Here is a 24528-nt window from a genome sequence, read left to right on the forward strand (position 1 = left end):
AGGTTTGGACTCCCAACACGTCGATGTTAAAGATGTAAATAGCATCTGAGGCAGTCTCTCTGCAATGTGGGCCAGAGGACAGCGGAAGAAATTTGATGTTAATTGATTAAGAAACATTATGCTAACAATTTGTTTGGACTACCTAAATAGAAGAAAGAGTGATGAAGAGCGGCTGCAGACTGGTCCAGAGAGGACCTCCACAGCGGCAGGGAGATCAAAGAGAAAGAAGCAATTAGCAGAGTCGGTGCTGATGATCAAACAGGCCCCAAACAACAAATGGAGGAACACACGGCAGTAATGGTTTGTGATATATCTCTATTTTCTGCTCTTACCAGGTATTTTTGTCTTAATGAGAAAAGTAAGGGAGGAGCTGGAGTCGGTGTTGACTCGTGCAGGAAGTTCACAGTAGTGTACTGTCAAATTACAAAACACAGGCCTTGTATTGTTTGTTCGAGGCTCTCTGTGCGTATGTGAGTGTGTAGCTCCGTCAACAAAGTTGAAACTCTCACACTGATAAAAATGGCTCTTTCACATGCCAGTGATCTTCAAAGGCCTCAATTCAGAGATGAGGGAGAGGGGTGTGTGAAATAAGAATCGGGGAGGAAACACAAGGGATGGATCACCAAGTAGAGTGAGATCTCATTTGCAAGGCGCCTTCTCCCCGCTGCCATCATTTCAAAAGCACTTAGATGTGCAGGCATCAAGGCCAGAGAAGAGAGGAGGAAATCAGGAATGGATTTTTGAAGACTAATATTAGCACATATTCAAACTAAGAAAATTGAAACTATTTTCAGGCAGAGGATGAGCGGAATGACTTCAGGGGCTTTAGTAAACTAAATGCCATAACAATCAAAAGCTACAAAAAGCAGAGGCACAAACTTCATAATCTTCCCAAAGCCTCAAATGACTCATTACACTGCAACAACAAAAACATTAAAACACAAACTCAGAGTCACAAACTTACTGCATTATTCATCCAATTACAATAAAATCACTGGAATTACACAGACTGTTAAGATAATGGCCGCTACAAACGTTAACATCTATTATACAGTTCATCATCGGGCCAGAGGAGGTAAGTCCAGGTGAGTCAGTGTTTCACTTTGCATGAACTGTGTATAAAGAGTTGATGTAGGGACTGGAAAACAACACAAGTGTGCCATTAGGAGTCCAGTGCGTGCAAAATAAGGCTGTTAAAGTTTGTTTTCTTCCTGTTTATCTCTATAAATGTTTCTCTAAAGAGTCTCTGGTTCTGATATTTAAGTTTTCCTCAACACAGCATTATGTTTACTGTATAACATCCAGTCAAAAACACCACAGAGCAGGAAACGCTGCAAGGTGGAATAAGTCAGGTTATAGTCGTTTTTCAGCCGCAGGGACTTTACCCCTGAACTACGTGTGTTTCGACCAGTGGACCCAGGGTCTAAATTTAGTTCAGGGGTAGATAATCTCCCCCCTAAAAAGCCCCTGCTAGGGGGGTAGTACTTTTCAAAGGTTCCGGGACTTTCAGGGGGCAGGGCCTGCAATGCTGAACGTGTCTGATTGGTAGATTAACCGCAGTATTTCTATTCCGCCCGCCGTACACAATAACATCACACACATCTGTGATTCACTTGATTTCTCTTTCTTTCATTAGTTTTTATTTGTTCTATATTTTTTGTATGTGTGTGTACTTTTCAAAAGAAGAAGCTGTGATTCTCTTGATTTAGCAGCTTGTAGCAGTAGTCTTCTCTCTGTCCTTCTCTGAATGCGTCTCTCCCGGTGTTACGGTTTTAAAGGTGACCCTGTAAACTGGAGACCTTCAGCTGAACGTGTCAGTGTTTGTGAAGTTTACACAGCTGTTGAAACACAGAGGGAGTTCCTGGGAATGCAAACTAGTTTAGTTTTTATTAAGATTTCAAAATATCCTCATCAGATATTTAATGATCGTCTAAAGACGTTTATGAGGGATGCATCCGGCTGAAAGTCTCCAGTTAACAGGGTCGCTGTTTAAACCAAAACACCGGCCCATCTCTGCCACGGCTCTTTGAGTTCAAAAGGATTTTAAAGCCGTGTTGAAACGTCTTTGCCACTCGTGCTTATCTCCTCTCACGTGTTGATTCAGTGAATCCATCTGTGATGAAATATAGCACCATCTAAAACAGCACCAGCTGAGTCTCTTCATGCTAACAGGCTAACTGTTGTGTTGCTCATACTGATACCTGCCTGTCCGTCTGCTTCTATGGTGTCATCTGTGATGAATGGCATTTGTCTTTGTATTACTGCCCTCTACTGGTCTGGTGGTGTAGTGCATTTACTTTGTTTTTTCTCCATACTTCACTGGCCTTATTTGCACAATCTACATGAGACTTCAGCCTGCGGTCAAAATGCAGACAAAAATGGGGGCACAGGAACCTTTTAGTTCAGGGTAAAGTAGTCCTTTCACCAAGCCTCATTCACATGAGGATCACGTGTTCTTGTATCCTACTTATGCAGTCTTTAAGATGATTTTTACACTCCCCAAAGTTCTCTGATAAAGGATTTGTTCTTGTATTGTTCGTTTATTTTCTACATAGCTTATTATTGTATTTGTATAACTTATTGTGTATAGAGCAACTGTAATGACTGAATCCCCCCCATGGGATAAATAAAGTATTTCTGATTCTGATTAATTTAAGGAAAAATACGACATAAATAACTCACATACTTACTTAAAGATTAGTAATAATATAAATTTAAAAAACACCAAACTAAACATTTTTAAAATGTAGTTGTGAAGTTTAAATTTTGAGATGTCCTTCAAAAGAGAAGACCCCTGGAGACACGTGTCCGTCAATAACCTCTATTTCCTGCTGCGAGGCAGAGGAGCTCTAATTCAATCTCAACAACAGCCAATCTTTGTCAAGTGTTATTGAGCATGACATGAAACAAGCAAACGTGTCAACATTAAAGGTGAAGAAGCACTTAAAGCACCTCTTTGGAACCTGCTCGTGACCACTTCAGAAATATTGTAATGAACGTGTTCAAAGTGCTGATTTAATCAGAGCGTTCTCGCCTCTCAGACCGACGTGGTTTTGTCTTAAAGGAAGTAAAGCAAGGTCTGCTTTGGCTTTATGGCTTCAGTCTGTTTAAGAATGTGTTAATGAAAGACCCTTGCTGGAGGAACATTGTCTGTACACAAAAATAGTTTCTTAAACAATCATGCCGGTGCAGTTATTTGAAACCTGGTCTTATTATTTTTAGCTGTAAACTAGGAGAAGCTTTGGAATAGAGCCACATGAGTGCTACAGCTGGCAGTCCTATAGGAGCCAACAGGGCTGCAATTAATATCCACTAAAAGTGCTTCTTTTTCAGCTGACAGGCTCCGATTAATATTCATTAATAAGTGTCTGAAAACACTAAAAAAGCATCTCTACAGAGACAGACTTTGTGTTCAAGGAGCAAGATGCTTTTAGGAAAACCAGAAGAAGCCGTTAAACTGCTCTCCTCAAAGACACCAAACCCTGATGACAAAAAACTGTGCTCTTCAGATGAGATAAGATAAGGAAGGACTTTATTAATTCCAAAGGAGATTCTGCTACAACATTACAGCACAGGGTAAGAGTAACAGCAAAGAAATCCATACTGAAGAAATAAAGGTATGATAAGTGTAGTTACAAAAGAAGCTAATAAAACAGTAATGGTATTATTGACCGTTATACTGGTAGTGATGTTTCAAGTCCGTTTTTGCAACATTGAATCAAAAGACATCACGACTTGGAGCATCTCTAGCAGGTTGCTGCTCATGGGTCTCTCAGTGGGTTGCACCAGCTATACGTAAGCTCAAATGAAGCACAGTGTGAGCATAAAAAGGACAGGGTTAACCCTAGAACACTAACGTACCAGCTAGTAACACCATTACTAACATCAGGCATATTTTACCTGATATAATATACCTGATAACAGATACCTCACATCTAAATATATCATAGTACAAAAATGTATTGCAAATTGAAGTACTCCTCTTGTATTTCCCAGAATAAAATGTCTCATAAAATGCAAAAAAAATATCATGGTGGGACCCTATAAAAATGCTCAAAAATTATTGAAAAATTAGGGAATCTTTAATGATAATAAATGATTTTTTTTTTAAATATAGGAGCTTGGTACTAGTTCTTTGGGCCACCTATTCCTCATTACTCTCAATTACTAACATTGGATGAAAATCACCCGAACATGTGCTTACTGGAAGATGATAGGGATGGTAGATGGGAAACCCTCCTTAAAACTTACTAGCTACTTCATTCAGGTGCCATAGTGCTGACAGGTAACGCTGCTGCAGCCATGACAGCTTGTTTTACAGCGATTCTATACGTTTTGTATTTTTCAGTTATTTATACTCTAATTAGGGTTTCAACAATTAATCCAGTATCGATTAATTGATTGTTAAGAACTTACACATTGTATATCACGTGGAACAAACATCATGTGGTCTCATATATATTAAGTTTAAAGCATGTTTGGATGTGAATCAGCTGACTGAAGGTGTTGCACACAGCGGAGATGCTCAGCTGGGGGCTGTGGCTGAGTGTCAGGTCTCCACAAGCGTTTTTGAATTTGCACCTGATTTGAATGTAAAAGACTATTTTGATGTCAGCATTTTAGAAGATGTATGGCTTGGTAAAAATTGATCAAATAGCATCCTTTAATGACTACAAAGTTACAACAAATAATTCCCCATACAGTTTGTTTGTGTGTCAGAATACAGAAATGAGCTTTTTAAATAATGAATAATGAGTAATGAACTATTTTATTGTAACATTGTTTAATTCTGCTGTAAAAGTGACATTTTAACATGGGCTCTAATGGGACTTCCTCAGCTTTTGGAGCCAGCCTCAAGTGGACACTCAAGAAACTGCAGAATTTTAGCACCTCCTCGTTGGCTTCATTTTTATTTTTTTTTTAAGTTATATTTTTTGGGCATTTTGCCTTTATGGATAGGACAGCTGAGGAGAGACAGGAATGTGGGGGGCAGAGAGATGGGGAGGACATGCAGTAAATGGTCAAGGTTGGAATCGAACCTGCGACCTCTGCGATGAGGACCATAGCCTCTGTATGTGGGGCGCTTAGACCGTTAGGCCACCAGCCTAGGCTTCATTTTTAACATCAGAGTTCTGACCCTTGTCTGTGTTCAGCACATTTTAAACTGAGAGTATGAAGGTGCCCCCTTCTGGTTATTAAAGATGAGTGTTTGAGCAGTAACTACTCAAACACTGGTACAAACTATAACGAGAAAAATCAGAGAGTGGATGAAAGGGGTAGAGCTAGAATATGATGACTTCTGTTTCTGTTTTAAAGTAGGGATGTCAACAATGAATTGAGTATGGATTAATTGATTGTTAAGAACTTACTCAAACATGTTTTTTGTTTTTGATTTTCTATCATGTGGAACAAACATCATGTGGGCTCATATTTGGTTCAACTATCAGGGAGATGTTTTAAGTATAAAGCATGTTTCGATGTGAATCAGCTTAAGGTGTTGCGCTCAGCCTGGGGACAAGGCTGAGTGACAGGTCTCCACGAGCGCTTTTTTTATCTCTGCCGCCGGACTGATTATGACCCGGTTGTGCTCCCAGCTCACACCTGACCATTTTCATATGCTTATTTTTCTCAATAAGAACAAGAATACAGAAAACTGGACACTGTGAGTCTGAAATATGTCTCTGTTCAGTTCCCTTGTTGAAGTCTGAGCCTTCACTTTTATGACTGTATGTGTGCAGAGATTATGAGCCTGCTCCACACGTTGATATTCAGTGTGTTTAAAGTTTTGAACGCCTCAATACGATCCGTAGATATTCAATACTGTCAGTTATATACACTGTCGTGAAGGAAAATTTGATTCAGGGGAAAAAACACATTTGGCATTGTTTTTGACGGAAAACGTCTTCGTTTTTTAATGATTAATTGGTAATTGATTGTTAAACATTTACAAAGATAGATGACGGAAAATACTTGAAATTTACATCCCTAACTCTTAAATATGTGAAATAAGAATAAAGGAAGTTCTCCTCCTGGTTTGAAGGATGATGTAACCTGCTGCCTGAAGATGACTCTGTTTAATCAGAGAATGGCCGGCAGTGGTGCATCCACATTAACATACTCTATGACTTTCAGCTAAATGTGTAACATGTAAATGTGTGTGTCTTAATCCTGTATGTTTCTCCTTCCTCTTCCAGTCACCTTCTCTTTCAGCTATCCAGGGGCTGTTGGCTTGAGTGTTGAGCAAAGTTAATAAAAACAACTTCTTCTCACCTCCAGGAGGAAGGGCTCAGACTCAGAAACTTTGCCCGTGGCGACACACTGGAACGAAGCATTCTGCCCCGCGTTCACCTCCACGTCACCCAGCCGAGAGAAATGAGGCACCTTGTCTGTGGAAGGAGGACACACAAGGCGCACAAACACACAAACAAACACACTGTGAGGAAAGTGGCACATCTGGAGCCCGGCGTCACTGTCTAAATATATTAAGCACACAGATGTGACTTGTAATTTATTCAGGGCTTGTACAATACCAGCACATCTAGGCCTGGGTATATAAATACTAACACACAGATCAGTCATGTATAATAAACATATAACACAGTATATATGCATGGCCTACAAACACATCTTATGAATCATACACTTCTTTTTTAAATATCAACCACATGTATGAAGAAAGGCTGCATGAGTTTGAATAACTCATTAAAGCACACAGGCAGACGTCCACTCGCTCTCTATTCAGTGTGACACACACACAGCTGCCTGCGATAACACACAGACTCCATTAGCATGAAATACTTCCCCTAGCACTTATCAGAAACATCCTAAATCCAGCTCTTATCAAGTGAATCCCAATTCTGTGTTTTTCCTTATTACTAATACATTTCATAAAATATGAAACAGCTAAAGCTAAGATGCAGAATTGGGTTAGTTTTACAAATGGCTGTACTGCAGGCAGACTGCTGCACCAGCGCTCACATGAAGGCTTGCATAGGAAATGTGGAAAAAGTGAAATCTTATTAAAGTTAAACATCTTCTAATAAAGGCGACATGTGCTTATTTCTTTGTCTAATAACATTTTCCTTTTCATGTCAGAGCTATTTGCTAGTTTAAACCTTTTTATCCTCTATGACTTTAATCAGATATTACATCTTGTTAGAGGGATTTTTTAAAGCCGTGTCTGTGTAACTAGAGTCTGCATAAGGCTATTAGATCAACACTCTCAAGTCAAACCTGCATGTTAAATATCTGAACTTCTTATTCTAAACATTTAATATCTTGGAGGATCAAGAGTGAACAAACAGCATTTTCAGTGTAACTGTCAATCCTACATCACAGCTGTGTGCATCTAGATGAACAGCATAAAGGAATAATGCTTCTTATTACTGAAGAACAATGTATGAGTCATATGAGCTGATGCACAATCCTGTTACATCTGCAAGATAGAAACTGAGTGAGGAATAAATTAGTCAAAACATGTATTTACCAGAGATTCCTTTCTTTCTTTTGGCAAGTTTTGCACATTTAGTCAGGATTATTTTTAGAACAATGAGCTGTTCTTCATCGTGACTGCCATGGTGTATTACTTTAAGATAGAGCTGGGCGACATTGAAAAAGATTTTATCACAATAATGTTTTTCATATCAGTCGATATCGATAATTTTCACAATAAATATCAAATCATTCTTTCATATTGTCCTCTGAGTGAAAGTTGAAGAAACCAGACGCTGTGTTAGCTTGAATCTGGGATTGAGCAGACCAGTAAATAGCCAAAATATCTGAACTAATGAAGTTTAGTGGCCTTTCTTGTTGAGCATGTTTTCACCCTGCTTTGAGCTGGTAGGATTTGAGTATTCTTCCGTGTCACAGTCGCTTTTTTCTGCTGTGTTTACTCCAAACGTCTTTAAGCCCCGCCTACCTCTCACCCATAGACTGTGTAAATAATGGACGTAGTCTCTTTGACGTCACCCGTCTGTTCCTGAGCGCTGTTTTGAAGCCAATCGTCGAGGGGAGCCATATTGGAAATGCGGAACTCACCAGGCATATTGTGACGTAAAGAGGCGGGCTTTGAGCCTCTTAGCCAACAGCTATGTTGTCCCGCCTGTCAGTCATGTCCTTATTTGGGCAAAACTCGTAATCTTAATATCTTCTGAACCGTAGTGTGTGCCGATAGAGAAATCCACTATGTAGACCCATGCAGTCTTTTGAACCAGGCTGTAAACATGTTTATTTCTGCTGCAAAGATCGTCTTCTTTGAATGGGTGTGTATGTGGTCTACGGTGTTTCTGCAGCCAGCCTCAAGTGGACGCTCCATGAACTGCAGTTTATAACACTTCCGCATGGGCTTCATATTTTGAGAGCGGAGGTTGCCATTTGCTCTCACCCTGCAATATGATTGGCTGTTCCATGCCAACAACTCTTCTGTCTAATGTTGGGTGACAACTAGCGTTTAAGACACACTAGCGCCCCCTACCTTTCCATTGGTTAGGTGGCTGTAGTTGCAGGTTTAGATATATTAAGGGTTCATCGTACATTTGTTATATTTATATTGAGAAAAATGACATCATGATAATTATCGTTATATCGCCCAGCCCTACTTTAAGATGACTGCTATAACAGATGCTGCTGATTTTAAGCCCATTCACTGAGAAAGTATTAACATTAGATAATTGATCTTGTTTCCACCGGTCTGGCTGCACTTGTTTGAAGATATTTCAGGTCTTCAGGTTTTAAAACTCTTGGCAGGTGACAATCCTTGATCTGTTTTCAAATATTGTTTTTTTTTCTGTTTTGATTTACACTCCCTCCAATGTGTTGCTTCTTCTCCTTCTTCTAAGAGCTGAGTTCTGCTGTGAAACGACACACCTCACAGTTAGTTGGTTAGGGACCAGTTTCTTCCAATATACACAAACAGCTTTACATTTGTTTGCTTAAATGCATGAAACACCATATGGCGGCCACAGAGCCGTAACACGCTGCAATCTGATATAGTGAACCATACTTTCAGGTAATTCGTTTAGGGTATCCTGTGGAGTTTTCTTGCGAACAAACACATTTAAATTTATAAATGTTTTTTCCAGCGTAAGATGCTTTGTTTTTTTCCCTGAGGTCTAACAAACAGGTTGAATCGATTTCCATCTGAGCAGTGTTTCTCCCTTCCTTCTGGTGTTAAATTGCTATTACAACAAAAGGCAATCCAGGCTGGAGAAGAAGTATGAACAATACTGGGACCCACTTATCACAAGGTTGCTCTGTAGAGCATCTTAAGTTGGAAAACTCCTCAGGGGACTTCAACAGGGAATAGAATCAGTAGGTTTCTAAATAGCCTCGTACATGTTTTAAATCCAGCTGGAGTAATCAAAATCACATATTGTACAGACTATTGAATTATATATGACGGACACATCCTCTGTAATAGAGTCTCATGTTCTCTTGTCAGCTTCATTGATTTTCTAGTTCACATCTGCTACTTTTCTGAGAAATCAAAGTTGTATTGATCATCTTTATTGTCACGTTTCCATTTTCAGCTTTGTTTGAATGATATGCAGAAATCAGACGTTAAGATGCTACAGAACGTGTGTTAATCATCAAATAATCAGTCCTGAAGTAAGATTTGTAGGACCTCAATGGAGACAACGTTGTGAATTGATGCTACATAAAAATTGATTGATAGAAAACGAGAAAAATAACTGCAATGGTGTTATTTAAAAATGAGCATTCAATAGGTTATTTTAAACACGGCAAACTAAAGTGTCTTATGAATGCTATGACAGGGAAAAAAAACCTTTAAACACCTTTAACTAAAAGGTGCTCAGTGTTTATATTTGAAACATTTATACCACTTCTACTTTACTTGCATTAAATAAAAGCTGGTGAGTTAGAGCAGTAAATATCCTTAACATTACAATTGAAACTATAGGGATTAGGATTTTTAGATGTAAGCTATAAAGTAAATGTGGCCTAGCTAAAAACAAAAAAAAGTTGGCTTCATAAAAAAGGATAACTAACAGAAAACCAGTAACTACTTGGATGCACAGCTGCAATTGAATTTAAGAGGTAAGTTATAAGAGGTTACAAGTGTTATTTTGAGGCTCAACTTGTAAAGCTAATATGACCTAGCTAAAAACCAAGAAAGTAAGCTTCCTGAAAACAATGTTAAAAGGAAAGCTAGCTTACTTCCAGTAATCATTTAGAAACAAGGGTGCACTTGAACTTAAGTGGTTGTAAGTTACAGGTCAGTGTCCAGCTGGTAGAATTTTGGATGTGCATTTTGAGAAATTAGCCATACAACTAATATAGCCTAGCTTATAACAAAAAACCCCAATACTTTTAGCTTCCTACAAATAAGAGAGACCACAAGTTTTAATTTAGATGCAAGGTTGCAAAATTGTAGCTTATTGTTCTTTATGCAGTGTTTAAAGGTCAAGACTCAAATATTGTGTTACATCATGCTTAAGCTAGCAACAAACAGCAACAAATGTTTTGATATGAGGCATAAAATTGTAGATTTGAGATACTGTTTACTTCTTATACATTATAAAAATTATGTTTGCACCAATTGCAGTACATATTAACACATGTTTTTCTGGAAGCTACACAATTTGTGGCTAAAATTTAGCTGAAAGCCCCCAAAAAGTAAGCTTCTTAATAAACCAGAGAGCTAGCCTGCTAGCAAACAAGGCTCATATTAGCATGAAGGATGTTATTCTGCAGGGTTAGAATATTCACAAATGACTCTATTGATAGTTCATAATAATGCTAACATCGTGTCTCCCTCGCATGTCATATTTACGTATTTCTTTGTTCCAGGTCAGCACCTTCATCATCGAACCAACGGGTGATGTTTTCAGTTCCTTCAAAATGTACAGCTTAGCTAAAAGTCAAAACATTATCTTCTTCTGAACAGTCAACTTCACTTATTGCATTAGAAGCTAGGTTAAAAATATGATCAAGGGTATTATTAAGTTTTAAACATGATCTAACCTCATTTCATGCTGATGAAAACACAGCCTGAAGAAGCAAAAAATAAGATCTGACTCTTCCTTCCTACATGTTCAAATGTGGACCAGGTTGCTACTTTCCTTAACTGGCTTGATATACACTACCAGTCAAAAGTTTTGAAACACCTTCTTATTTAAGGGTTTGTATTTATTTTAATGATTGTAAACACAGTAGATTAATACCAAAGACATCAAAACTATGAAAGAACATATATGGAATTATTTAATTTTTAAAAAAGTGTTAAACAAAGCAGAATATGTTTTATATTTTAGATTCTGTAAAGTAGGCCCCTTTTTCCTTCATGACAGCTTTGCACACTCTTGGTATTCTCTCAGTCTGCTTCATGAAGTGGTCTCCTGGAATGGTTTCTAATTAACATGAGCCTTGTCAAGAGTTCATTTGTAGAATGACTTGCCTTCTTAATGTGTTTGAGACCATCAGTTGTGTTGTTCAGAGGTAGGGTTAGTACACAATGGATAGCTCTATTTGACTACTGTTGTAATCCAGATTATGGCAAAACCTGATTATTTCATAGTTTTGATGTCTTCAGTATTAATCTACAATGTTGGAAATAATTAAAATAAATAAAAACCATTGAATGAGAAGGTGTGTGCAAACTTTTGACTTGTAGTGTATTCCACTCAAAATAAAGGCTAAAAAACAAGACTTTTAGCATCTTGATAACTATCACATGTGGAAATGGGTCAAGCCACTTTCAACCATAAGTCATGTAGAACTACCAGGCTCATGAGATATTGTTTATCCCTGACATCTCTTATTGTCAAGAGTGGAATTCTACAACTACATCTTTTTGATGCTTGATTTTTTGACAAACAGATTAGGATATCGTTCTAACTGAGACCGGTTGTTTTCTCTTCTGAAGTGAGTGATACCTTCTTACACCATTCTAGTTTCTCTTCAGAAATATTGCTCTTTGGTTCCAACAAGATTCTGCCTCCACATGGTGAGTTAAAACCTCCGACACTGAAGTGGAGAGGCTGCTCCGGGGATGAAACAAAAAGATAACAACATAATGAGAAAATAATAACCTCCATCATGTTAGTGATTGATCAAAATTACAAAAAAAAATATCTGCTGTGGTGTTAATATGATGGGCCCTGGGCAAATTGTTTCTACTAGGCCAAAGTGTTGGACAAAATAAAAATTATCATCCTGAGGCTGCTTTCATTGATGCTCAGTTTCCACAGTAACCACAACAACAACTGGTTTAATAGAAATTGCATCCTCCTTTTTACTTATTGCTCAGTTTTCTCTTTCCTCCACCACCTGTACCTCCATTTTCTCAGGTTACTTGGTCAGCAGGAAAGAAGGATACACTTTCAAGTTATCTTTTAAAGATGCAACCACAGCAGCAATTAGAGGAGAAGTCATTAAAGGATGAATCAGTTTTATCAATAGTGATGGGAAAATGTAATTTAAAAGCTAAAACCCTTGTAGTGAGAATGTGTGACCTGTTGAGTCTTAATTAATACCTCTAAACATTAACAGAAGGAAGGAAATTTAGAGTCTCAAAGTTGTCTGACTGAGGGAGATGTTGGTTCTCTAAATTAGCAATGCTCCCTCTTATTCCTGATGCAGGAGGGATCAGTTCTGATTGAAACACGTGTTCAGAATGAAAACATGGACTCCAGAGAAACAACACAAATGTCAAATAAGTGGGAGTATTGTTGTCTTTGACTTGCATCTTTCCCAAGGGGTTACACCATGATTCATGCTGCCAGTGGGTAATGTATGCCAGCTCACTAATGTTTACTTACAGCTTTTTGTGTGAACGTGTGTGTTTTTAAGGGTGACTGCTCTTGCATAGCACCAGCTGTACAAAAGAAAATGTGATTGTGTGCATTTTCTAGAGGAGTTGATGTGTGTATTATGCATGGTTGAATACACACAATTGTGCTTTATGAGTCATGCATCTATGGTGTGCATAAGCGTCAAAGCTGCCCCTGCAGGGAAACTGTCCCCTTAGGTGAGCTCAAGGCGTTTTTCAACCGCAGGGACTTAACCCTGGAACTACGTGTATTTCGACCAGAGGAACCAGGGTCTAATTTAGTTCAGGGGTAGATAATCTCCCCCCTGAAAAGCCCCTGCTAGGGGGATAGTAGTTTTCAAAGGTCCCTGGACTTTCAGGGGGCAGGGCCTGCAATGCTGAACGTGTCTGATTGGTAGATTAACCGCAGTGTTTTTATTCCGCCCGCCGTCCACAATAACATCACACACATCTGTGATTCACTTGATTTCTCTTTCTTTCATTTGTTTTTATTTGTTCTATCTTTTTTGTATGTGTGTGTACTTTTCAAAAGAAGAAGCTGTGATTCTCTTGATTTAACAGCTTGTAACAGTAGTCTTCTCTCAGCCCACCGTGAATGCGTCTCTGCCGGTGTTACGGTTTTAAAAGTGACCCTGTAAACTGGAGACCTTCAGTTGAACATGTCAGTGTCTGTTGAAACACAGAGGGAGTTCCTGGGAATGTAAACTAGTTTAGTTTTTATTAAGATTTCAAAATATCCTCATCAGATGTTTAATGATCGTCTAAAGACGTTTATGAGGGATGCATCCGGCTGAAAGTCTCCAGTTAACAGGGTCGCTGTTTAAACCAAAACACTGGCCGATCTCTGCCACGGCCTTTTGAGTTCAAAAGGATTTTAAAGCCGTGTTGAAAAGACTTTGCTACTCGCCCTTATCTCCTCTCACGTGTTTATTCAGTGAATCCATCTGTGATGAAATATAGCACCATCTAAAACAGCACCAGCTGAGTCTCTTCATGCTAACAGGCTAACTGTTGCTAATGATGATACCTTCCTGTCTGTCTGTCTGCTTCTATGGTATCATCTGTGATGAATGGCATTCGTCTTTGTTTTACTTCCCTCTACTGGTCTGGTGGTGTAGTGCATTTACTTTTTATTTCCTCCATACGTCACTTGCCTGATTTGCACAATCTACCCGGGACTTCAGCCCACGGTTGAAACGCAGACAACAATGGGAGCACAGGAACCTTTTAGTTCATGGTAAAGTAGTTCTGGGGGCTAAAAGACCCCGGAGAGACACCAAGGAGAGACTCAACCTGAGCCACAAACAGAGGACCCCTCTCTTCTGTATCTCCTTAAAAAGTCCATCTGAAATTCCTTAAAAACATACCCAACCCCGCTGCACTGAGAAAGAGACAGAGGGGAAATTTAAGACAAGCTTGGGTTAGAAGAAAAAAGTGAAAGATGGGATCTGGTTTTAGAAGAGGTTATTTAATTTCCTCTGTCTGTTTCCCAGTGAGGATTCAATGATTTATCATGTGAGGACTGTCTGATTTTTGAGTAGAGCAAGGAAGAGATATCTGAATTTCATGAGCTCATAAATACCCTGCATTATCATTCATTAGCATTTTCCCACATTTATGCAGCTTAAAAAAACAATATCAGTGTTCTCACAGAAGGCCAGTCTAGATCCAGGCAGCAGGATTTGACAGAAAGGCTCGGTCCCTGAGTAACAGCAAGAACAGAGGCAGAACTGTTAGATTTAGGCTGCAGGTAGTTGGTATATTACAGCATGTTTAAAGCTGTATACATCAAGTTTGTTGGCCACATTGGAGCCGGAGATATATTGTTGATTAACCTTGCATTTATCTGGCTGGGTCATGAATGTACACATACTTCACTTAGCACGAGGTGTCTTAAATGAGGATACCTCTAGAGGACATCCCAGTGAGCTCAGGCCATATGCAACTACTGGATTTACAGAATGCAAACAAGAGACATGGCAGAAACATGCGGCCGTGAGAATTAAAGCCAATGCAGAAGTACTAAAAAACTGCAGTTCCTCCAGTGTCCACTTAAGGGCTGGCTGCAGAAGCACCACATACAAACACATTCAGAGAAGACAATCTTTACAGCAGAAATAAACATGTTTACAGCCTGGTTCAAAAAACGGTTTAGGTCTGAATAGCTCATTTCTCTCTCAGCACATACTGTACGGGGTGAATTATTTTAGAACTTGTTCTTTTCAAGGATATGAAACTTACAAATTTTGCCCATTTAAGGACATGGCTGACTTGATTGACAAGTGGGAACACTGTAGCTATTGGCTAGGAGGCTCAAAGCCTGCCTCTTTACCTCACACTAGCTCGACAGCAGTTAGGTTGAGTTCAGCATTTCCAATATAGATACCACGGACGATTAGCTTCAAAACAGGGCTTCAGGAACTGATGGGTTTCCATGTTTTGTGACTGTGCAGTATCAATAACACATTTTACAGATAATGGATAACTGTGGACTTGGTCTATCAGCTTGTCTATAAACATTTCTGCTATGTTGACTCTGCTGCCATATTTACTGTCACCCTCTAATCCTCTACACTGCCCCTACCGTTCATGAGCCTCCACATTGCTTTAATTTCTGAGGACATGCACAGCCGGGGCACAAATCAGATGCAGGTTAGAAAGCTGTGCAGTTGTGAGTTTAATACAACATCGACCAATGTGAAGTTTTTTCAGCTGACTTGAAAACAAGCATTTGCTTGTTTATAATAAAACAAGTGAGATATGTTTTATTGGCCCAACTGCTGGCATTGAGATAAACTTGAGTCTGATATTCACAAAGAGGAAGATAATACCCCATCTCTCTCTCTGGTCTACAGCTGTCTCTTTTGGCTGCATAGTTTTTATTGTTGTGTATAACATGATTAGTTTAAAGGTGACATATCACGCTTTTTTCATCAACATATATTGGTCTAAGAGGTCCCCAAAACATGTCTTTAAAGTTTGTGCTCAAAAAAACACTTTGAAATCAGATTTTGGCATGCCTGAAAAGCCCTCTTCTTCAGTCCTCCTCAGAACACTCTGTTTTCTCTCTGACCACGCCCCCTCAGGAAGTGGATGTGCCTCGGCTGTCCAGCACGTTGATCTAATTTTTACATGTTGGCTGAATATACACGGCTGCTCAGAGATCACGTTACTTCAACCCTCTGAATCTGATCCTGAATCTGATCCTGGCGGAGAGGCGCCTGCAGCAGGACCTTTCTGAAGGATTGGTCACAGATTTAGTGTTTCTTGTTGTTTTATTTGTCAGTATGTCGATGTGTGTCTTGGTACACAGCTACAGCTACAGCTACGACATGTAGCTATGTAGCTATGCTAACTAGCGCTAGCACTTATCCATGATAAATAAAAATCATCCACTAGATCTTCAAATCTGCAGACGTGGGGAGTAAAACCGACCTTTGTGTTTATTAAGAAAGCCTGCAACTAGCATGCCTCCGAGCTCTGACTCCGTTACAGACCGGATATTGTTGTTACGTAACAAAAACACTGAAGTCTGAAACGGCTCGTTTCACACACATTTACAGAAAGGTGGAGAAATCAAAACAGGGGCAGAATGGATTTTTTTCATTCTCGGGGGTTTGTAGACATGCCAGAGACACATATTTCAGGTAGAGAACCATTAAAAAATCCATTTTGCATGATATGTCACCTTTAAAACAACAGTATGAAAAAAGAACAGACAGATTGCTTGGATAGACAACTTCTTTCTTCTGCAAGGTAAAATTAAATGTTCTTAGTAATGGGTTTTTGTTTGCTTTAAAGAGATCAATTTTAGCTGTTTCTTTTTTTTTTTGAATAATTTATTTTGATTTTCAAATTTAAACATGTGGACAGAGAATAGACTATACAAAGGACATAAAGGAAGAGTAGGAAGCCTACTGTATGAGGAGTTAATATTACAGACAGAATACAAACAATAGGTAATTCCAAAATAACGATTAAAATCAATAGAAAAAAAGGGTAATAATAAAATTAAATAAAAAACAAAAAACAAAAAATTACAAAAACTGACGAGAGACAGAAATTAATCTTCAAGACATTCTCAATACAGTATTGTTATACAGTGGCACAGTCAATAATGTGAGATGGCAGGTTTTCCATGTAGTCCAGATAGGGTTGCCATATCTTATAAAATGTTTTACTCCTATTTCTCAGACTGTAAGTTATCTTCTCTAGCGGAACACATTTATTGATTTCAGAGAGCCAGAGTCCAATAGGAATGTCCACATTTGATTTCCATTTTAAGGCAATGCATTTTTTGGCAATGATCAGCAAGATTTGTATGAGCTTGATAGCATAGCTATCTTTGAAAATAAAATTAGCAAGATTGCCCAGCAAACAAAGCTCTGGATCCAATGGAAGAATTTCATCATAAATACTAGAGATAGTATCACATACTCTCTTCCAAAACCGCTGAAGTTTAGAGCACTGCCAGGTAGAGTGCAGGAGTGTCCCTTCCTCAAAGCCACATCTAAAACAGAGGGACGATATGTTGGAGTTTGTATTTGTGTAGTTTCTGTGGGGTCATGTAGAGCTGGTGAAGATAGTTAAACTGTGTCAATCTATATCTAGAGTTGATCATAGATTTTAAACTATCTCTACAAAGACTGCCCCACAGATCTAGATCCAGATTAATCCCCAGGGTTTTCTCCCGTCTCAAGGCTGATTTATACTTCTGCGTCTCCCCTACACAGCAGGGGCTGACGCAGACATGAGCCCCACATACTTGTGCGTCGATGTGTCCGTGTCGCGCTGCAATTCTCCTCCGAAACGCTAGAGGGCAGTGTGGTCTCTCTGATAGCCGGTCTCCTCCTTCCGGCCCCACTACGATCTCTGTTTACTTTTCCACGGAGATTCAGAGCGTGTTATGTTAATCTACAGCTGATACATGTTGCTGTTTATCATACAGACATGATTACATGAAGAATAGAGAGGAGGAGAGGAAATACACGGCCGATGTCCGGGATCCCGGAAGTGCTGTAAATGCGGGAAATACAAAGCTACCGAGTGGACCAATCACAGGGCTTGTGGTTCGCGTCGTAGTTACATTTTGGAGGGGGTGCACGTCAGCTACGTGCGTAGGCCTCTGCATAGGTACGGGAGCCACGCGGACCGCCGGCGTAGGGTACGCCATTGATTCAACGCAGAAGTATAAATCAGCCTTCAGTCTAGATTTGTCCCAGTCAGGTAGAATTAGATGTGACATGAGAGCTTCATAAATCCTAGAAATGCTTTTAAAGGTTGGTCGGTCACTGTTAAATAACTGCTCTACAGCTGTCATAGTAGGTAGAGTCCACCTGCCCTTGTTGTTTACCCTAATGAAGTCACGTAGCTGAAGATAGCAGAAGAAATCCTTATTCGTCAAACTATATATTTTTTTAAGCTGTTCAAAAGACATAAAAATTCCATCTTCATAGCAGTGCTCTAGGTGGGTTATGCCTTTCTTAGACCGCAACTTCAATTTAATACTCTTAAGGGTCACTGCTAGCAATCTATTTCTCCATAAAGGAGCTTTAGGGGAGAGAAATCCCTCTTGTTTACATAGTTTAAGCAATTTTAATTTTAGCTGCTTCTGACTACAAAAATACATTGTACTTTTCAAATTGAAGGTCTTTTTATGTCAGCATTGTTCTGACACTTCAAGTGACAAAACCTATTTCACCAAGAGTCTTAAAAAGCCTTTTGGTGGATTTAATTCTATTGGATGCTTACCCAATTAATTATGTTGTTGACATTACTACTAATTCAGAAGCAGCTGGCTAAATTTCTTATTTGAGAAATACCAAAACTTTTTGTACCTATTCCTCTTTAATTGCAAAATAGACTGCTCCCTATCTATGAACAGTCTGATTCATAGAAGATCTGCTCAGTCACTGAACATTTTTGAGTCCCTGTTAAAGACTCATCTCTTATCAGCGGCCTTCAGTTCAAGATGACCTTGTCTCGTCATATTTAATCTGTATTTAATATCGTCCAGCAAGACTTTTATGGTTACACTGTTCATGGTTTCGTCTCGGCTCCTCTTTGTTTTTATTCTCACATTTCTTTTATTGAGTTCTTGAATGCAGCTGCTCTTTGGGTTTTATTGGGTTTCAAATGTATCGTCTCCTTTGGTTGTTAAAAACTTTGGTCCATGCAAGTTGTTTTTACAGCGCTTTATACATAAATGTGACTTGACTTGAGGATAAAGGTAAAAACAGGACTGAGGTTTAATATTATCGTAAAGCTGATACTCAGATAATACCGATTTAAGCAAATAAAGCTTCAAAACAATAAAAACACAACATGAGTAAAGCTTTTGTTTTTAATTCTGCTGTTGATACTGAAATAAAGCCACCATGATGCAATGAAACGCTGAACAAAACAACTGGAAGACATCAAACTCACAACAAATCAGCACAATCATCAAATGTGTGGAATTTAATTAAAACGTTAAAATATGCTGGATTTGGGTCAATGTCTCTCCTCCAACAAACCATGTAGAGCCAGCACATGATTAACAATCACTGCAACCTTCTACTGGATAAAACTGATCTTATAAAAAGCCAACTATGACCCTGAGATAAACTGAGACATATTCATGTCTGTTCAGGAAGATGTTCTTTCTATTAGAGGTCGGCATGCATCAGTGCAACCTTTACCATGATGGCTACTCCCAGCTGGACCAATCAGAAGATTCGCTCTGTTGGACGCCTCAGACAAAAGCTAAGTGTGATCTAAGGAGCAGCATGGAGGCTTAAGGAGAGACACAGACGCTATGAAAAATGGTACAGTTAACAGAACATAATGCTACAGAGCCCAACACCTTTTATCCCACTGATGACGATGAAAGAAAAACACACTGCCAGAGAAGATCGAAGTACAACCACGAGCTGTCCTCTTCCTGCCCGTAACACCACATTAGCCTTAAGAGCACAGGGCTCAGAGCACAGCCATCTGAGGGAAAGGTCAGAAATTTTTCCAGGACAAAGGAGAGATCCCCTGCTGTGTTATTACGGCCGTGACAATTGGACAGGTACCGTACATGTGCCTCAGATGCCCCCCTGTTGGCAGGGTTGCTTCACGGGCTTCAATCACCTGCAAGAAACGGCTGAACCTCCTGGAGTTCAACAGTTTCCAGTTTGTTGTTCAGCCGCACACTTTCCCTGGGCTCAGGAAAGGTCAGGCGCTAAGATATGAGAGGAGCAGAACGGGTACTTACTACAGGGGTAATTGAGCAGCACGATGTCGTCCAAGGCAATGTAGCCCTGTCGCTCCTCGGAAACGGTCGCTTCGAAGACGACCTGTGGAGACAAAGGATAATGAAATGACTACAGACCATTACGACTTGAGTGGTGAGTAGATTGACAAGCAGGTAATTAGAGGAGATGGGATCCAAAGACCTGTGGAGGGGAGATATACATAGATTTTTACAGTATAAAGCAGTTTTACAGAGCATCTCTGAGCTGCTGATCTCTACAAAGTCACTGAATCAGAAGAGGTAGAGATAACAGACACAATGTTCAAAGATGAGACATTTGACTCATTTATGTTTGAGGGTGAGTCAACGTCAAAGAGAAGAAGAATGAGAGAACGTCAACATCGATGCTCCTGCAGAAGTCCTGTTCACCTTTTCTAAATAATAATAGAAATCATTATAATACAAATATTCATATAACTATAATATATCAATATTTTGTGTCAACTTGTTTATTTTCTTAGTTGGTAGCCCAGTGACATGCAGGATACAGTGTAGTAAGTGGGAGGTTATGCTCATTTGAATCCCTTCAGGGTGAAACAACCCTGTCAGGATTGTAGTTTGCATAACCTCCCACTCACTACACTTTATCCATTACTTATTATATTAGGCATGGACCAGAAGCTCTAATACAAAGCATCGATAGTGTTTTAACTGTTCCTTTGTTTTGACAAATCAAGCTCTAATGTAAAGTCTGATAAAGACTCAAAGACTCTCGGTTCAGAGTAAAGTTTCACCTGATGCCTGGAGGTTTCACCAGCAGCTATCATTTTGATTCCCAGCAGTTATTCTGTGATAATCTGCTAAAACGTGTGCTGTCATTGTTCAATAATGCAGCTGCTTCTCTGACATTAGCAAGAACTTTTTAAAATCAAACAAAGATAAAACTGAAACTATTTTAATGGGAACCAAAGCAGCCAGAGACAAAATACAAACCAAGCTTCAAGCAAAGGTAAGCAAACTTACCTTTTTTTAATCTGGATTTTAACTTGGAGTAATTTCCTTTTAGCCCTGGACTGCATTATTACCATTATTACCATTGTTTAAGCATCATTTTTATTTATTTTATTGTATTCTATCTTATTTTTATTTAATTCCATCTTATTCAATGTGTATTTTATTTGTATTTAATTCTATCCTATTCTATTTTATTTTATCTTATCTTATTAGATTTTATTTTTATTTTATATCTTTTATATCAATTTTTACCAAGCCATACATCTTCTAAAAATGCTGACATCAAAATGGTCTTTTACATTCGGACTACTTTCTTAAACCTCCGCTAGCATACGCTTACCGAATGTAGCAACCAGCATCTCTCCTCAGAACCACTGCTGCTACAAACATCTCTTTTCAACCTGACACAGCTCACACTGTTTAAAACATGGGATGAAGTCAGAGTCACATCACTGTTCAGCTGCATCCTGCTCACCTGCCATTAAATCAGCCACCTGATCCTGCACAACTTGATATCACAAAAACAGGGTGTTGAAAAACATGTGGTCACCATGTGAGCACGGTGAAGACAGAACACTCTAAACCTGCTCCACGACACTGTGAAGAACAGGAGGAGGAGGTTCAGTCATTGCCTCAAGTCTGACTTTGATGCATTCAAGATTACAGGACAGCACGAGCTATCACAGTGCGGCAGAACTGAGCCAAACTCTATTGGGAAAACAGGCAAACCTATTTCTGCAAACAAAATAAGAAATTGATTCCTCAGATGGAGGCTTATTCTATTTTTATTCTATTTCATTCCATCTTGTTCTATGTCTATTCTATTTTATTTTTATTTTATTCTGTTATTTTGATTTTATTCTAGCTTATTCTATTTTTACAGTATTTTTTTTATTTTATTCTATCTTATTTTATATGTATTGTTTTTTATTTTTATCTCATTCTATCTTATTTTATTCTATTGTATCTTTTTTTTTTATTCTATCATATTCTATTTTTATTTTATTTTATATTTTATTCTATCATATTCTATTTTTATTTTATTTTATATTTTATTCTATCTTATTCTATTTTTATTTATTTTTTGATAATTATCTGATTTGATTTTATATATTCCATCATACTTATTTTATTTTTAAGTATGTCATTTACTTTCTTCTATCTTATTTTAGTATTATATCATTGTATCTATTACTTTTATTTTCTGTCTCATATATGAGGACCTCTCTAACCGTTCCTCATTGTATAGGGTTAAAATGCTAAGCAAGCCAACATGTTACCCTCTCTTCCAGCAGTGTAGTCTTAATAATTCTTCTGATTCAACCACATCAAACCATACAGTGTTCATCACATGGATAAAACCCTCTCTTCTTCTCTACTGTCCCTTTCATCAGACTATTCAGCAGCTGCAGGAGTCCATCGACGCAGCTTAGATATTCACTCACTCATCCAAACGAACCGGGCTCATGCAAAGCCTCAAAGTGAACCTGAAGGCCTCCCAGAGAGCGGCTGAGACTTCCTGGGTTCCTGAGTAGTGATTACAGTCTGAATCATTCCCTCTGCGAGCTTCTTTCACTGCAGCACGACAAACTCCAGACTCCAGGGTTGAGTGCATTAACAGGCGGCAAGATGAAAGTTGTAGTCTTCATAATGTGTGTGTGAGCCCGAGTGTGTGAGTGTGTGGTAGTCAATGTGAGAATGACCACCTCACACTACCTGTGGTTATCTATGCCAAGGCCCAGTGGAAGTCAGACTGTGACCGCACACTCAGGCGGGCAATAGATTGCAATGTTGACAATACATCAGGCTTTAAGTGCCTCGGGCAAATCAATACCACAAAAGGCCTTGGCAGATGGAAACAGACTAAGGCTTTCTTTCCACTAATTTATTTTTATTTTTCATTCCTGTGTCGGGCCATTAGAGACGTCTGACCGATTAACTCTTCAATTCATCACGCGTCAACGCACCCACTGCCATCGATTCACTCAGCTCCGAGCTTTGAGCCATCATTAAGCTCCTCCGCATCAACCCTCACGTATAGAAAAGTGTGTTTGAGTGTGACTCTGCCAGACACGGAGGAATAACCTTGGCATCCACAAGCTGGTGCTCATGCAAACAAGAGTTATTATACAAATGGCTACAGTAGAATCCCCTTGCAGTTTGTACAAACAAAGCGGGGCGCTGCAAATGAGACAATTTGCTCGATGTGTGAAGCGAAGTGAATACAGAGTGGAGAAGGTTTGCTGGCTGTGAGAGCTTAAACGCTGCAGCTGCAGATGAGGAACTTGTGCAAATAGACACAACACAATAAATAGAAGGTTAACATTCCCTCCAATCTGACAAAACCGGAATAAACAGTGCAAAAATATAGCTAACAAAGCCAAACATGGAGCACAACTATGAAGATTGTGAGGTAAAACACAATATAACAAACACAAGCAAGTGAAGAAATACATACAACCCCTCAAAACATACAGAACTATGATATATAGAACACACATATTTCAGGGGACAGAGAAACAATGACTATCCACTGACATGTGGCAGTTCTCTCTACAACAACAATTACACTAAACACGGTTCACCAAAGCCTTGAGAGGTTTGTCTGTGTTCTCTAAGTGGCTGAGGACGTCTTAAATTATCAACACAACTGCAGCATTTCAAGAAACAGTGACATTAAGGTCAAACCAAAGTATTTAAGTCCCTTCAAAACAGCGCTTCAGAAACAGATGGGTGACGTCACAGATACTACGTCACTATTATACAGGATATGGACGTCACCCATCTGTTTCTGAGGCGCTGAAGGATCAGGCTACAACATCTGGATTTACTTCAACAAAGGAACTGAACAGAAACATATTTCAGACTCACAGTGTCCAGTTTTCTGTCTACTCGTTCTTATTGAGAAAAATAAGCATGTAAAAATGGTCAGGTGTCAGCCGGGAGCACAACCGGGTCACAATCAGTCTGGCGGCAGAGATCAACAGCGCACAGCTGCAACCAGCTGAGCGTCTCTGCTGTGAGCAACACCTTTAGCTGATTTACATTGAAACATGCTTTAAACTTAAAACCCCTCCCTGATAGCTGAACCAAATATGAGACCACATGATGTTTGCTCCATGTGATAGAAAATCAAAAACAAAAAACGTGTTCGAGTGAGTTCTTAACAATCAATTAAAGCTGGGGTTGGTAATCAGATTTAGATACACTTTTTGTCATACTGGTTAAAATGATCTTTATGTCCTGATGGCAATCAATACATAATGTGTTCCTAAAAAAGAGTGAAAAAAAATGCTATCTACAGCCGGAGTAAACCTGGGAAAACACCAACCAATCACCGTTTTTTGGCTCCCCAAATTTTAAACCAATCAAATCCCGTCCAGCCGTTCTGCCCTCCTCCTGCGCGTACATTTCCCCGGCGTGCACTCCTCCGAGTCCCCGTCTCCTGCCTCTACTTCCCCTGACTCTATTTACTGCCCCTCTCTCTCGTCCTCGGGCCTGTCCC

General features: G+C 39.2%; 1 protein-coding gene across 5 annotated transcripts in view; it reads right to left on the reverse strand.

Annotated features, from left to right (window-relative positions):
- The window catches only part of ptprua (protein tyrosine phosphatase receptor type Ua), a 334107-nt gene that overhangs the window by 149277 nt on the left and 160302 nt on the right, over positions 1–24528 (reverse strand). For all 5 annotated transcript variants that reach the window (XM_034704890.1, XM_034704892.1, XM_034704887.1 and 2 more), the window contains exons 4-5: positions 20031–20112; positions 6271–6386 (exon numbers count right to left, since the gene is read on the reverse strand). In XM_034704890.1, the coding sequence (XP_034560781.1) occupies positions 6271–6386; positions 20031–20112 (198 nt within the window). The remainder of the gene's footprint in view (positions 1–6270; positions 6387–20030; positions 20113–24528) is intronic.

The sequence above is a fragment of the Notolabrus celidotus genome, chromosome 16 (assembly GCF_009762535.1).
Source record: "Notolabrus celidotus isolate fNotCel1 chromosome 16, fNotCel1.pri, whole genome shotgun sequence".
Lineage (NCBI taxonomy): Eukaryota > Metazoa > Chordata > Actinopteri > Labriformes > Labridae > Notolabrus > Notolabrus celidotus.